Below are 16995 nucleotides of genomic sequence, written 5' to 3'. Positions count from 1 at the left end.
CATACAATAGGTAGAGTGTCTAATGAGAAAAACGTTGAAGAGAAATAGTGGATCAATAAAACTATATGTATAATTTTGTATATATATAATGATATATTATTATGTGATTGAATATCGTTTTCTCTTTAATTTTTAATTATATAATTACATAATGATACGTCATTATTTGTACATAAAATTATACATAAAAATTATGCATATAATACTACTTGCTATAAAGTGTGTACTCGCAATTGAGCATTGACCGGTGTATTGCATGCATGGGATAAAATGAAGTTTTGTACTTTACTTCGAAATCATTTATATATATATATATATATATACAATTTTGGGTTTTTGTTTGGTAATTAATTAGAGTGTTATACTAATCTGATATGATGTGCTATTTTTACTCATAATTTTATTGTTAATTTTATAAACCTTACTGGGTATTCGATTTGCCCATTAGAATTTATACCTTACAGTTGGTCATCTCATATTTTATTTATAACTATGCTAATCTGACCACGTATCATATTGTATATTAAAAATTTAATTTTTCATATTGTGTAATGAATATTATATGATGCAGTTTTTAAAAAATAAAATAATAATAAAAGTAATAAAAAATCTAATTAGCACATCATCATTTTAGAAAATAACATAAATACGTTTAAAAATCTAAAGACTTTTCATATGTACCCTTATTATATCGTTATTTTCTTTAAAAATTATATCGATTTATATTAGTATTATCTATCATATTATATGATAAATCTACTGTATTATATTAATTTAATATATCTTATAATATATATTATTTTTATCTATATTTTATTATATTATAAAATATGTATTATATATTATAAGATATTTATAATTATATTTGTAATAACCGGTAGAGCAATGTTGAAAACAAAATTAGACCGAAGATTGATGGACCTGGGCTGATAATAAAGCCTAGTACTTCCAGTTAATTTTTCGTAGGCCTATATTGACGTAGTCAAACTCAACCCAGTTTTATTATTCTTTTCATCTTGGGTTTCCATGATTGAAGTTTCTAAGCAGCAGCCCCAAATTGAAGTCAAAACGGACAACTATGGGTTAATCAGCATATTGTTACCATGCCCAATTTTGCAACTATCAAGTGGTCAAACCTCCAAGTCATTAAAATCGATCTTCACCCTTCGTTCCTACATTTCATAATAATCAACGGTCTCAACCACATCGGATGACAACATATGTATGCCGCCCTAAATTATTGACTTTGTTCTATTTTACTTAGCTGCAAAGTATTTCATGCAAATGGGCAACTATATATACATATGTTCATTTTAACTCATCCCCCACATTCTCTCCAACCAACAGCAATTTCATAAGTTTCAATCATCCAAGTCAGATTGTACCATCAACTATGGAAACGGTGAGCTAACTGTAATTTATAAGTTACTGTTCATTTATAAGACAAAATGTTTGGATTTTGATTATAGTTTAATGGGTTTTTTCTCCTTTGATTTGTTGCATTGCAGCCTCTTAAACTTGTAACTGAGGTAAAGCTCTTATCTCTACTGCCGTTCCTTAGTCTTTGTGATTAAAGTAGCATTGTCAAACTATCTGGCTAACTTTGTTGAAATACCTTCTTCATCTCAGATAGAATTTATCAACCCATCTCAAAGAGTTAAATCTGTTGATCTCCATCCAACTCAACCATGGTATTGTTGTCCCTCTTTGAATTAGGTTCAATATGTTATATTTTTGTGTATAGTTCAGGTTAATATTAAAATTTATCTCATGATAATTTACTGCAGGATCCTGGCAAGTTTGTATTCGGGAACTGTGCGTATCTGGAACTACCATTCTCAGGTAACAGCACCAAAATGATGGGGTTACTGATTTTTAAATGATAAAGATTTCTTGAATTTTCTACACCTAAGTAAGTTTGTTTTACTCTTTTCCAGTCTCTGGAGAAGTCTTTCAAGGTCACTGAGTCACCAGGTACATGACATATATTTTCTAAATTATACACATTTTTTTTCTCTATCTTCTTGGTGATCAATTTTAGTTGACAAGATGAAAAATTGTGTTTCAATGTGTGTTTGCAGTCAGGACAGCAAAGTTCATACCTCGCGAGGACTGGTTTGTTTGTGCTTCTGATGACAAATTTATTCGAGTTTACAATTACAACACCACGGAAAAGGTTAAAGAATTTGAGGCACATGAAGATTACATTAGGTCTGTGTCTGTTCATCCTACATTACCATATGTGTTGTCGTCATCCGATGACAAGCTTATCAAGCTCTGGGATTGGGAGAAGGATTGGGAGTGTACTCGAATTTTCAACGGACATTCACATTATGTAATGCAAGTAGCATTTAATCCCAAAGATCTCAACACTTTTGCAAGTGCCTCACTTGATTGTACCATAAAGGTATGCCTGATATTTCATACATATTCTTTGTTCGGTTTAAATCACCTAGTTATGATCTAATATTGCTCCCCCACTTAGATTTGGAATTTAGACTCATCAGCTGCAAAGTTTTCCTGGGATGCGCATTCGAAAGGGATTAATTGTGTCGACTACTTTGTGAGAAGTGATAAAGCATTTCTCATAACTGGTTCTGATGATTGTACTGCTAAGGTTTGCAACTTGTTCATTAGCCATGATTGAATTTTGTTTATGTCACGGATGAGTAGCAATTTGACATGCCCAGTAAATCATGTTTGAATAGGTTTGGGACTACGAAACCAAAAGTTGTGTTGAAACCCTAGAAGGCCACACTAACAATGTTACTGCAGTGTGCATCCATCCTGAGCTTCCCATCGTCATTACAGTCTCCGAGGATCAGACTATCCGCGTATGGAATAGTTCTACATTCAGGTACCAGTGTATCGGTTGATGATTTCTAAATTCCAAATTTAAATGACTGAGTAGTCAGTTACAGACATTGCAGCTTTGATATCTTTTATCAGTGTTTCCCCAAGTCTAGTTTTGAATTTGTGATTTATCCGCGCAGGCTTGAGAATACACTAAACTTTGGTCTTGAACGAGTTTGGGGAGTTGGATGCACGAAAGGTTCAAACCAGTAAGTTTGTTGTTTATTTTCCTTTGGACAATGTTTTTCCCTAATTGATTAGCTTATGACACATCATTTGCAATGTTAAACGAGGTTTTTCTATGAATTTATCTTTCATCAAACCAAAAATGACCCGCAATCTGTTACTTCTGTGAGCAGGGTTGCCTTTGGAAGTGACAAAGGAACCATTATGGTCAAAATTATTAGCATTTGAGGTTGCATTTCTGAGACAACTGTAGTGTGTTTTGAAGACATGAAGATCAGAAGAAATAATGACTGCCAATGGCTAGTCTTGCTCTTTATATTACATGTTAATCTAGCTTTTGTATCATGATTTGCAATCTTTTGCGCTTGTATTGGACTTGTTATATCTACCTTTTGTCTGATATTCAGTTGAATAAATGGATTTCATCAACAAAATTGCCCCCTCTAATTTGTCATGTTGCTGCATACTCTTGACTACATAGACTTACAGGCCTCTCGATTATAAACTTTAAAACTGTAATTACTTTCTGGGTTATTTATTTACCAATAAACTTTGCTAGAAGCTTTATTGATAATTACAAGTTAATGCAGCAAATGATTTGAAGAAGAGGAAATAGTCTTCAATGAAACAAATATACCATATCATCTTGATTAAGTAGTGTGCATATTAGAAGCCACTAATGAAAGAAAGAGGACCTTCTTCTCAACTAATTAATTTTAGAAGAAAATTCAGGCCTGGAAACCTGCACTTTTCACAGACTTGACAAACATAAAAGACTTGAAACCTCACAAAGAATTTCTTCCATTACCAAGAGCAAGTTCTATATTTTAGGCCAAAAATTGAGAGTCCTAAAAACATTGCAAACAACAGAATTCTGTTTATCAATACAACTGTTAATTAATACCGCTGAAAAGGTCATTTACGACGCATCCTATGGCTGTAAAAAGCCAAATCTTTTCTTGTGGAATACAAACTTATGTCATAAATTGAAAAATAAAACATCTGCATTATGGACAGCAAGTATGGGTGTGGATTCTGTTTCCGCTATTAGTTACATGAATTGAATGTGAAACTCAGACTGTACAAGAATGCAGCCCCCCAAGGCCTATAAACAAATTCAAAATATTCAATCAACAAGCAGCAACCATGGAGAGAACTAAGTCAAGGTGCCTTGTGATAACGGCCTTTATGATGATGATAATAATCAATCTCTCAGTGGCCAAAGTGCAGGCCAGACTTGAAACATGCTAGCAGAGATGTGCTGAGGAGTGTGCTCACAGTGAAGTTGCTGAAGTCTGCAACACCATATGTGGCAAAAACTGCGGGACTCCATCGCCTCTGACAATACTTATAACTGGAAACTTGGCTGTGCAACTTCCTTATGCTCCATCTTCAAATTGGGTTTTTATATATAATCCCTTCGTTTGTTTATTGATTCGATTACATGATCTTAACTAGCTTAAAATAGTTGTATATATTTTGATACATATGCAGAAGCACTGGAAGGTTGTGTGGAATCATGCACCCTCAACTGCCAAGAGCCTTTCTTTTACCCCTTGATTTTGATGTAAACATATTCAGTCTGTCAAAAATACTATAAGAGAATCCAGTTATACAAGATCTTACTAAAATATGCATGGTTGTTTTGTTAAGTAGCTTCTGTATCTTTCTCTTTCAGAGCAAATGATTAAACTATACTTAATAGTAACAAAGGAGGAAGAAAATAAATATTCAAAGGATAAATGGGCAACCTAATTCAATTAAAAAAAAGGCCGAAAGACTTAGCCCCACCTAACGTTTAGTAAAATCCTAAACTATCAACAGTTAACTTTCAAAAAATATAATGTTCACAATTCTATTAAAATTCATTACTAGTGTTAAAGATAAAAATATCATTTAATTAAGAATATTAAATTAATTAAAAAATTATTATATTCCTCTAAATTTAAAAATCTAATAATTTTTTGCTATTTAAAATTTAAAAAGTGATCATTTGTCACTTAGGGTTTTTTAACTCATTAAAAACTAGTAAACTTTGTTGTCTCTGATCGTTCTCTCTCCCTCCCGTCTTCTCTCTCCCTGGTCGGTCTCTGTCCCTCTTTTTGACAAAAGCAAAATCGTCTTTGTCTTAGGACTCAACAATATTTAGATAATAATTAGTTTAATATGATAATAACAACATCCATGCATTTTAGGAATCTATCACATTGAAGAAAAACAAAGCTTCTCATTCATTCGTGGCAAGCTTAAGCTATTTCCTTTTTGTCATAATTTTTTCGCTGTGGAGTACATGCTGGAGCATGATGAAGGCAGTTAATCCATTATTTATAAATGTAATTAATATTAATTCCACAAAGTTTTATGTTGCTATGGTAACAGAAATGTAATATTCATGGAAAAAGATCTTTTAGTATGATTTAGGTAGGCATTTTTTGTTGCTTTGATCAACATTGATATAATTTATGTTATGTTTGTCCAGTTGAATGAGTAGTGCTAGGAGACATGATCAAGAAGGAGAGACAGCACCAAAGAGGGAGATACAGTGTCAGAAAAGTGTTGGACAAGCAACTGTTCACCAAAAAATTTACTAAAAAATTGAAATTCTAGAATAGATTATATAATTTTTTAAAACTTAGGTGTGGAAAAAAATATTTATTTTTAGGGTTTAAGAGAGAAAATAAGATAAAATTTTTTTAATATCATTAATCAAACAACAGTTTTATCCATAAAATTAATAAATTTTATTAATTCTAATGGTCTAAAAATAAATATTTAAAAATTTATGGATAAAACATTCACTTTACACTAAACCTGGGGTCGGACAAATCAGTTGGCCTTTTAACAAAAACAATGATACAGTAATAATGCAATGAATTTGTAACAAACAAACAACAATCTTATAAAAATGAATATTATTATTGATTTTATTATTTATACTTGCACAGTTGATTTATTTTTTACCCGACAAATCTAGTAATTTTTTTTTTAATTAATAGGATTAATAAAACAATGTAAAATGAATTATGGGGCCCAGTATGCCAGCATGGCGCATGTACTGCCACGTCACAACTTGATTAGTGAACAGAGAGAAAGCGACTGGCTAACGCAAATATTGATCTTTCTCTGATTTCAGATCCACCAACAGTGTGTCGTTTTATCATATATCCTCCCGCACACGATTTCCATCTGTGCAGTGGCACACCCGTAAATACAAATCTTAAGGATCTCGCTCCTCATATTTGCACACGCCGAGCTCCCTCTCTCCCTCTGGATCTAAATTAATATCTCCCCCAACGTAACTTTGATCTCGATTCGTTGGTAATTTCGTCGCAAATCTAATCTTCGAAAATGGTGAGTTGTTTGATCTCTCTGACTATCGTGAACGTTAGATCTGATCACTTCTCTCGTCGTTTTGATTTCATTGTTTGTGAATTTTAGTCTTACTGTAATTCAATGCTGTTATAGTAGGCAGTCAAACGCAGTGTTATGTGTTTGAATTTTGAGTTGAGATCTGGTGTTTGATTGGATCTAATTGTGTCGAGGAATGGAAGTTCGTGAACATTGTTGCTCGTTTTAGGCTTTTAAATAATTCGATGCACGCTTAGTGGTTTGATTACTGAGATGTTTTTTGTCTAATGCTTCTCATTTCTTGTTTAATTACATGAGTTCTGGTCGCTTGTTAAGTAGTTGGATGGTGCTTTCTGTTTTGGATTTTGTAACCGTTAGTTGGCAATTGAATGGGGCCTTTGGGTTTTGAATTGTGTTGAGATCCGGTTTTTAATTGGATCTGTTGGCTTGCGTCTGTGTTTGGCTGCTAAGATAATGATCGAAAGTTGGAGGCAGTTTAGGGATATTGCAACTGGTTTTAGGCTTTTTTTGGAAGTTTAAAATTAGAAGGTTAGTGGCATGTATTATTTGATGTAGTACTGATTTTTTTGTTTGGTTTTGTTGTGTGTTACCAGCCGCTCAGACTTGAAATCAAGGTACTGTTTTTTTCTTTAGAAGATTACATCTCTCTTTTGTGCTCATTTATTTGTCTAATAGTCCATTTCAAATTTTTAAGAAATTTTGGGAATAATTTTGTTAAAATGATAATTGGATCAGAGAAAACTTGCACAAAGATCAGAGAGAGTTAAGTCTGTGGATTTACATCCAACCGAACCATGGTAACTATAATCTACTTTACAAATTTGTAGCATTATGTGTTAGTGCATGGAGATTAACATAACTTATATGGTTGTAATTTTAGGATTCTGGCAAGTTTGTATTCTGGAACTGTTTGTATTTGGAATTACCAGTCTCAGGTATGAAAATACTACAATTTTGTTATTTCGAGTGCTGCTAGCATTGTCTGGTGGTTATTTAACACATCTAGGCCTCTTATGAGTTTTTTAACTTTTTCATTTGTTTTCGGTTTAACAAAAGAAAAATGTATCTCTCTTGGTGAACCAATCTTGGACTTAACGTGAAATCTTTTTTTTTGAGTTACTTTTAGTTATTGGGAGGTTTTTCCTAGTATTCATAGATAATCTAAATGTTTTTGCTATTGCTACAGACTATGGCCAAGTCATTTGAGGTCACTGAGTTGCCAGGTAAACTCTAGATATGTATGCTATCAGTTAGTTTTATGTTTTTTCTTTTTCCTCTTTTTCTCCCCAATGAGGTCTCTACTATCCTCTGATGCCCAAATAATGCCAATGCAGTCAGGTCAGCAAAGTTTGTAGCACGCAAGCAATGGGTTGTTGCTGGAGCTGATGACATGTTTATTCGTGTATACAATTACAATACAATGGACAAAATTAAAGTATTTGAGGCACATACGGATTACATTAGGTGCATTGCTGTCCATCCTACCCTTCCATATGTGCTGTCATCATCTGATGATATGCTCATAAAACTATGGGGGACTGGGAGAAGGGTTGGATGTGTACTCAGATATTTGAGGGACATTCTCACTATGTCATGCAAGTAACATTTAATCCTAAAGATACCAACACCTTTGCCAGTGCATCCCTTGATTGCACTATAAAGGTAAATTGGTGATTTACATTGATAATTATTGATGCAATTCTTGATTCATGTGATATAGCCATGCTGAAACTGCACTATTTATGTGTTAACCTCCAGATTTGGAACCTTGGTTCCCCCGACCCCAATTTTACATTGGATGCCCATCAGAAAGGAGTAAACTGTGTTGATTATTTTACTGGTGGTGATAAACCTTATCTGATCACTGGTTCAGATGATCATACTGCTAAGGTTTGACTCTAATTTTTCATTTTGTTTTCAACAAACTGATCGTTCATTTTTGTCAATCAAGAATCGATTGTTAACATATCATAAGAAGCAGGTGTGGGATTATCAAACCAAAAGTTGTGTCCAGACACTAGAGGGCCACACTCACAATGTCTCTGCAGTTTGTTTTCATCCTGAGCTCCCTATTATCATAACTGGTTCTGAGGATGGGACTGTTCGCATTTGGCATGCAACCACATATAGGTAACCGTTGTGTTAGTGTCTTATTTTCAAGGATTTCAAACTGATGAACACTGCTCAGCCTTTTTATTTTAGTAGTTTTTGTTTCTCAAATAAGAATTAGCTATTATATTTCAAATGCAAACTTTGATTTCCCTTTCTACCAACTTTAATTTAAACCTTTTTTGTATGATCCCTTAGCTACTTTTGTATTGTAATCATCATTAATTCTGAATGTTTGTTATTTCTGATTGAGCCAATGGAGTTCTGCTTACCCTTCCTAAACTGATTTAATTGACTTGTAGGCTTGAAAACACATTGAATTATGGTCTTGAAAGAGTTTGGGCGGTTGGATATATGAAAGGTTCACGCAGGTGAGTATCTTCATGATTTTTCTTCTTCATCTTGTTGATTTTCTTATCTAATCTTTCGTGGTTAGTCTTGTATGATATTTTCTAATGGTTCAATAACATCATGGCACTCCCATTGTTCTCACCTTTGACTAATTTTCCATTTCAAGTTCTCTTGTCCAAGTATAAAATCCATCTTATGATAAATATGTGAAGAGTTAGATCTCTGTATTCTTCTTCTGAAGTTACAAAGTTTCTGTAGATGCAAAATATCACCTTTTTTTTAGATCATGACATTTTTACTATTCATTTTTGTTGGACAGAATTGTAATTGGTTATGATGAAGGAACTATTATGGTGAAAATAATATTCATAATTTTTAGATCACATGTTTGAAAGCACCCACGTGTATAATAATATTCATAATTTATGCCGTCTATGTGTGTGTATGACATCAAGCCAAATTCATCTTTAAATAAGAATAATTATTAATACCATTCAAGTGACAAAAAGATAAATAAGAATAATACTTAAGGGAACACAATTTGTTAAGAAAATAAACAAAATTTTATCTATTGATCAATGGGTTATTTGAATTACAAGATTTCATGCCTTGGTGTATACATATTTTTCTTAACCCACTAGGAAAACTTATAATACTAGATAAATTTATTAAATTATGACATTCGAATAAAAAAATTTAATTAATTCTAATTTTGATAAACTTTAGGCAAATAACATTAATTATATTAAATACAACTTTCCTAAATATAAATAATCTAAAATGTATTTATTTCTTAAGTTAAAAATACAACTCGACTTATTAATTAGATCTCTATGACACTTAGGAAACTAATTTTATATAAAATTAAAGACGTTGGCATATCATTATTCTTATAATCTTGGATAATTTTAATTCATTATTTTATAATCTTTACGTAAATCTTACAAAATTAAAATTGAATGATTATAACACCGGAGGAGTTGCCACCAGGAATTAGAACCTAACAAAAAAAATATAATTTTTTAAAGTTTAATCATAAAAAAAAATTATTAGTTTTTTAAACTAATAAAAAAAATATGAAAATATTTTATTATTTTTAATATATTACTAATTAAATGATAATTTTACTCCTGAAACTAATTGATTTTGTTAATTTTAATCACCCGTACATAAGAGTTTATATTTTTAATATTTAGCAAGTACTAATAGAAAGATGCAACAAACTTGGGTAGAAAATAAGTATTTTGGCCAAATTTTAACTATTAACCACATATATATTTTTTTTCCCAAAAAGGAAGTGGGATGGATGAGTGAAACTTGTCGAATCGATCTACCAAATTGATATCTAGCTGCCTAAATCACAGAATCGTTGACAATATTCAAAAAGTTGTCACCTGTTTAGAGCATTTACGTGATTTGGCAAATCGATATATCAATATGCACCACCAAATGCCATGATATTACAAGAGAGAATAATAATATTGACTTTAATTATTAGACGTATGTAGCAAATCAAAGATTGCTTTTAGATTCTAGTTCCACCCACTTTTCTCTGCATACTATTAATTTAAACATTGTAGTACCTCTCTTCACTTATGTTATTCGAATTTTGTCCTGTTACGAGAGGATCTTTTGTTTTCATCACTCAAACTAGTTTTTGAAATTCTGTGATTACACTTAAAATCATCTTATTATATGATGATATATTATTTATATACTTATTTACATATATATATATATAATTTTTTTGAATAAAAAATGTTGGGGACATTAACAATTAGAATAATCAACATTGTCTTTATGCGGCGAGAGGTTGGAGTTTCTTGCTTGCTCCCTACAATTGTGTAAAGGGCATGGAGAATTTTGTTATTCATAATATATAGACATAGGTACAATATATGCACCCACCATTAGTGAATCGTGTTAAAGGCACAAAGTTCTTTTTGAAAAACACATCTCACCGGCCATTTAAATAAGATTGAGGGGAATATTCTTGGTCTTGAATTTGTTTATTTTTTTCATTTGATGCGTTACACATGCTGAGATTTCATTGGGATTTTTGGTTGATATTTGCTTGTGGTTGGGAGTTTTCCATACTCTAGGGTTCTCATTCAACACCTCAAGTCTCTAGGTGGACTCTTGTATTAGAAGATAATTTTTAATAAAACAATTGTTCAACTTATTGGATTCTACAACTTTTCATTATTGTTTAATCAAATGTTTCCTTGGTCTTTCATAAGTATACACCTAGCGAATTAATTATCATAGAGCTTTATTTTTAAATTATAAGTGTCATTATAATGTTGATTTAAAATATAATTAAGATATAATATCTTTTTTTGTTTTGTTTTTGCGAGTGTGTGTGTATATACATATATCTAAAAGTTTTGAAGCAATCTTAAGTTTATATATAAATTTCATGTGTGCGCATCTATGTACAATCGATCCATACAAATTTGTATGTCACACAGACTTTTGTCAACGACTTTTCAATCGACCTTTGATTAACTAATGATTTGTCTTTGTTAGGAGACTAGAAAGCACCAGTATAGGAGAGTTATTGGAGAACGGTCGCCAGAGAATGAAGGAAAAAAATGTAACCCTATGGGAGAATAGTCACTTTTCAAATTTTGATAGAAAAAAATTGTTAAATTTTTAAACTTGGGGAAATATAATAAATTTTTAGCTTTTAAAATTTTTTTAGCTAAATAACATTTTTATCTTTAATCATAACAGAAATTTTAACAAAATTATGGATATTTATGTTTTTAAAAGTTAATAGATATAAATTTACAATTTCATCGAACCTTAAATGAGAATAAGTTTTGGCCGAGAGATAAAGCAATTAGCTGCCAGCTGAACAAAATGGCCATGAGAAAATTATGTATACATCAACGCCAGGTGTAAACACGAAGTTTATAATTTTAAGAAGGCCAAACGACTATTTCCCACCCAAGGTTTAGCGTTTTCTCAAATGTCCCTCCTTTAACTATGAAAACACCAAACACCTACCCATAGCTGGTTAGATTTAACAGAACCTTAACGCCTAAAAATTTTATCTCTTTTTGCCCCTTAAATTTTAAAAACTAACATTTTTTCCCAGCCTAAGTTTTAAAAAACCGCAGTTTCACCCTAGGGTTTGGTTTTGAAATCTCTGGCGATCTCTCCGGCTCCGTTGCCGACGACCTCTCCCTCCCGAAGCAATCTCTCCTTTCGGTGATATCTTTCCTCCCATTTGGAGGTCCGATCGACGTCCGAAGACGCCGTGGGAGACGAAGACGAAGCCGTCGTCTTCGTCTCCCACGGCGTCTCCAGGTGCCGATCGGACCTCCAAATGAGAGGAAAGAGATCGCCGGAATGAGAGGTTGCTTCGGGAGGGAGAGGCCGTCGGCAACGGAGTTGGAGAGGTCGCCGGAGATTTCAAAACCAAACCCTAGGGTGAAACTACGGTTTTTTAAAACTTAGACTGGGGGAAAATTTTAGTTTTTAAAGTATAGGGGTCAAAATTATATTATATTTTAGTTTATTTTTAATATTATAGCAAAAATAACGATTTTACCCTTACCACCATTAGAGTTTTGTTAAATCTAACCGACCATGTGTGGGTGTTTGGTGTTTCCATAGTTAAAGGGGAGACATTTGAGAAAACGCTAAACCTTGGGTGGGAAATAGTCGTTTGGCCTTTTAAGAAACACTTAACAATTATGATCTTGGAATTTGTCAAAATAGAATTATATTTTTGTACCATAAAAGTGCCTCTATAAATATACAAGTTATTTAAACTAGATAATGTGGCTGGCATTTTAGGGAAAGAAGTCAAAGTTTCTTTGAGAATAGAAGGAAATACAGTTCAGTTTGATTTCAATGTGGGGAAAATTAGATGATTTTATGATAATATAAATTACTCAAAACAGCAGTGTTTGGATTATGGATACGTGTTCTATCAATTAACCTTTTCTTTTTTTTTTGTAATGAAAAATTTTATTTAGATTAGAACTAATCATACTGAATAAGATAAATCTCAGATTAAGTAACTAACTTCACAATTGGAAAATCTTAAACGACTAATAATCTTAAAGGGAGGTGAATAGGGTTATCTAAAAATTTTTGACCAACTAAAAATTTTAAACAAATTTATAATCCATCACAACCAAATAAGTAAATTTAACAAGATATTCAAACAAATCTAATAATCAACAAACACAAGTAATTAATCACAAACAATATTCAACAAATTATCAAAACATATAACACAAATATAAAATATAAAGTAAAGAGAGTAGGAAAATGAAATGTTCAAGATTTATAGTAGTTCGGAGTTTTCTCTTCCAAGTCATTTACATCCACTTTTTCAAGCAACCCACTTGATGTTTTACTCATAAAGATAACATTTTTTTATAATAGTTCTTTGAGATTTTGTTCACATACACTAGTTATTTGAGATTGTGTCCAACTCAATAGTTATCCAACAGTCAAATTCTTGAAATGTGTCACTCTAGGGATGGACGTCCTTTTTTGCACCTTCATAATTCAATTTTAGAAGCTTTAGACATAAAGGGACTGGTAGGGGGCTCTCAGAGAAATGGGCGTCCTCGTCATGGGAATAGACATTTTTGATCTGGGAATGAGCATTCCTATTTTGGGGATGGGCGTCCTTATTTATTTGACAAAAAATTTTTAGAATTCCAAACTTGCAAGGATGGACATAGGACTAGTGTCCCATAGGGGATGGGAGTTCCATATCTTAAAAGTTGAAAAACCTACATTTCGTTCATCTTTTGGCATAAGAATTTTATATTATAGACTTAATTTGCTTAATAGATAAAAATTAACAACTTTAAACTAAGTTTTGACATAATCAAAATATCTAAGGTCTAACAATAATCACTGAATTAGGTAATGTTACTGGAGGAGATTTGAATCTGTGTTTTTATACATAAAACCTCATATTTTGTCACTCAAGTCATGCTATTCAATTAACCTATTTTAATTAATATTAACTATTAAAATTTAATGAAATGTGTCCACTTTGAAGCCCTAAAATGTTGAAAACTGCTGCAATTTCTAGGTACAGAAATCTGAAACACCATAAAGTTAATTATATGATTACAATAACATAATTAAATTGACCCTACTAAAATAGGGTTTTCCAAATGTGATTAGTGGGATTAAACAAGTGTGCAATGAGTTGAATTTATGTTTGTATTGAAAGTTGACAAAGCGCATTGAGAAGAGTGGCGAGGTGAGTGGAAGAATTTTATTCTTGGAATAAATCATTCCATTTAATCTCTTTGCTTCATCCTTTCGATTATATATGTTGTTTCCAACGATATAATGTGGCCTCGATTGACTCATATTTTTTCGTGTTCTCGATGTACTTTGGCCTTCCGTTGAAGTCAATGTTGAGGATCTTGCTCATCAATGCGTGACACAGTCTTCATTCTGTTCTATCAACTCATCTATATGATATGGGTGAAGGCACTAAAGAGGTTTCTTAGAAACCAGTTGAATATATGGATAAATTTCTGTCACAGAAAAAATTGATATATGCATTTAGTTTTACAATAAAATTATATGTATCTATTTTAAGTATACAAATTGATATATACTTCATATGTGTCATTATGTGATTAAATGATTTTGAATTAAAAATAAAATAATATTTGACAACATGATAATATATATAAATGTGTATCCATTTATATACTCAAAATGGACGTATATAGTATCGCTCTTAGTTTTACAATAAAACTATATATACCCACTTTAAGTAGTTAGTTAGATACTTAAATGATGTGTTATCATATGATTAAATGATTCAATCACATGAGAATATATTATTTAGGTATTCAGTTGAGTATTTAAAATTGAATGTATATAAGATTGCTCATAATCATAAAGGTGTTTATTTATTGGACATATATTTGGATATTTTCTATAATATTTCGTAAATATGAAGGGAGCAAATTATGTTGGATTTAAAAGAGTTTATGTTTTCCACATGAAAAAAATCTCCTTTGATTTGTATACATTTACTTGGTATAAAACTATGAATCATGTTAATGGTAAAGATTTACTTGATAACCCTACGACTAATGTTAGTGGCTCAAATATATGACCAAATAAATAAAGAACAACTCCGATCAAATATTATTTGTAGACTATGATCCAACATACATATAAGATACACATCTCGTTGAATCTGTTGTAAAGCTTTGTACACATAAAATATTCATATATTTTAAAAGAGCATCGAGTTACAACTTTCAAAGGATGTCTCGTATGGTAATTTAAATAATAAAAGACGACTCTATATATAATAGAGTTATCTAATGATATATTAAAATTACATTTTAGGTTCAAATCTTTCTCTTTTCTTTTTCCTATCCGCAACAATGGGGATTATCATCAAGATTCAGCGGATAATAATCTTCTGTCGTGGTGATAATCAATCATAAATCAATAGAGAAAGCCAAAATAATTCATCTGTCTCTCTCTAAAAAGTCAGATACAAAATCATATTAATGCATTAGCTGCAACCTAATCTGCCTTTTCTGGCTACTAATCCACCGATTCTTTCCAGCCTCATTCAATCAACAGCCTCATGACACACAAAAGAAAAGAAAATATTTGCATTGACTTTGTGTTCATGCTTCTCATTCTGGCCTTATCGGCTAGCTAAAGTAAATCCAACACAAATTTTTATTTTAGATAGAGGACATGGGATGTGCCATATGTATCTAAATTACTGCTCCCATAAAACTTTTTTTCTCCACTACTTCAAGATATGAAATGGAGAATATGTATTGGGTTATGGATAGGGATCATAATGACATTTTAATTTTTTTTTTTTTTTATGGCAAATGATTTGTTGGATCAGTTTAAGCTTAATTTCTTATCAACAAAGTGATGATCCTTTTGATAGACCGCATTTTATAAGTCTGAGATGTATGCAACTCTACATTTGTATTGCTAAATATATGGTTAATTTTTGAAGTTGTTGAGGTCAACTAGGGCTTTAACAAGGTGGCTGATGAGACATACAATAGGTAGAGTGTCTAATGAGAAAAACGTTGAAGAGAAGCAATGGATCAATAAAACTATATACATAATTTTGTATATATATAATGATATATTATTATGTGATTGAATATCGTTTTCTCTTTAATTTTTAATTATATAATTACATGATGATACGTCATTATTTGTACATAAAATTATACATAAAAATTATGCATATAATACTACTTGCTATAAAGTGTGTACTCGCTATTGAGCATTGACGGTGTATTGCATGCATGGGATAAAATGAAGTTTTGTACTTTACTTCGAAATCATTTTTATTATATATATATATATATATATATATATATATATATATATATACAATTTTGGGTTTTTGTTTGGTAATTAATTAGAGTGTTATACTAATCTGATATGATGTGCTATTTTACTCATAATTTTATTGTTAATTTTATAAACCTTACTGGGTATTCGATTTGCCCATTAGAATTTATACCTTACAGTTGGTCATCTCATATTTTATTTATAACTATGCTAATCTGACCACGTATCATATTGTATATTAAAAATTTAATTTTTCATATTGTGTAATGAATATTATATGATGCAGTTTTTAAAAAATAAAATAATAATAAAAGTAATAAAAAATCTAATTAACACATCGTCATTTTAAAAAATAACATAAATACGTTTAAAAATATAAAGACTTTTCATATGTACCCTTATTATATCGTTATTTTCTTTAAAAATTATATCGATTTATATCAGTATTATCTATCATATTATATGATAAATTTATTGTATTATATTAATTTAATATATCTTATAATATATATTATTTTTATCTATATTTTATTATATTATAAAATATGTATTATATATTATAAGATATTTATAATTATATTTGTAATCACCGGTAGAGCAATGTTGAAAACAAAATTAGACCGAAGATTGATGGACCTGGGCTGATAATAAAGCCTAGTACTTCCAGTTAATTTTTCGTAGGCCTATATTGACGTAGTCAAACTCAACCCAGTTTTATTATTCTTTTCATCTTGGGTTTCCATGATTGAAGTTTCTAAGCAGCAGCCCCTAATTGAAGTC

General features: G+C 31.1%; 1 protein-coding gene and 1 pseudogene across 1 annotated transcript; both read left to right on the top strand.

The window, feature by feature from the left end:
* The first annotated feature begins 1269 nt into the window (after nucleotides 1–1269).
* Nucleotides 1270–3473, top strand: LOC123218063 (coatomer subunit beta'-3-like). Its single transcript, XM_044639266.1, has 10 exons — nucleotides 1270–1402; nucleotides 1509–1529; nucleotides 1630–1691; nucleotides 1788–1842; nucleotides 1938–1974; nucleotides 2082–2407; nucleotides 2486–2617; nucleotides 2709–2857; nucleotides 2994–3062; nucleotides 3213–3473. Exons 1-10 carry the CDS (start codon nucleotides 1394–1396, stop codon nucleotides 3265–3267), a joined length of 915 nt encoding a protein of 304 aa, XP_044495201.1. The 5' UTR covers nucleotides 1270–1393; the 3' UTR covers nucleotides 3268–3473.
* Nucleotides 3474–6237: 2764 nt separating this feature from the next.
* Nucleotides 6238–9275, top strand: LOC123218061 (annotated as a pseudogene).
* Nucleotides 9276–16995: the final 7720 nt, after the last annotated feature.

Source organism: Mangifera indica, chromosome 6, assembly GCF_011075055.1.
Source record: "Mangifera indica cultivar Alphonso chromosome 6, CATAS_Mindica_2.1, whole genome shotgun sequence".
NCBI lineage: Eukaryota > Viridiplantae > Streptophyta > Magnoliopsida > Sapindales > Anacardiaceae > Mangifera > Mangifera indica.
This window is presented reverse-complemented; position numbering and strand designations above follow the sequence as displayed.

Excerpts from the sequence above, each read along its gene's own strand:
- LOC123218063 (XM_044639266.1), top strand. Across the intron at positions 1,975-2,081 it reads CAAGGTCACTGAGTCACCAG|TCAGGACAGCAAAGTTCATA; the intron begins GTACATGACATA and ends GTGTGTTTGCAG. Across the intron at positions 2,618-2,708 it reads CTGATGATTGTACTGCTAAG|GTTTGGGACTACGAAACCAA; the intron begins GTTTGCAACTTG and ends ATGTTTGAATAG.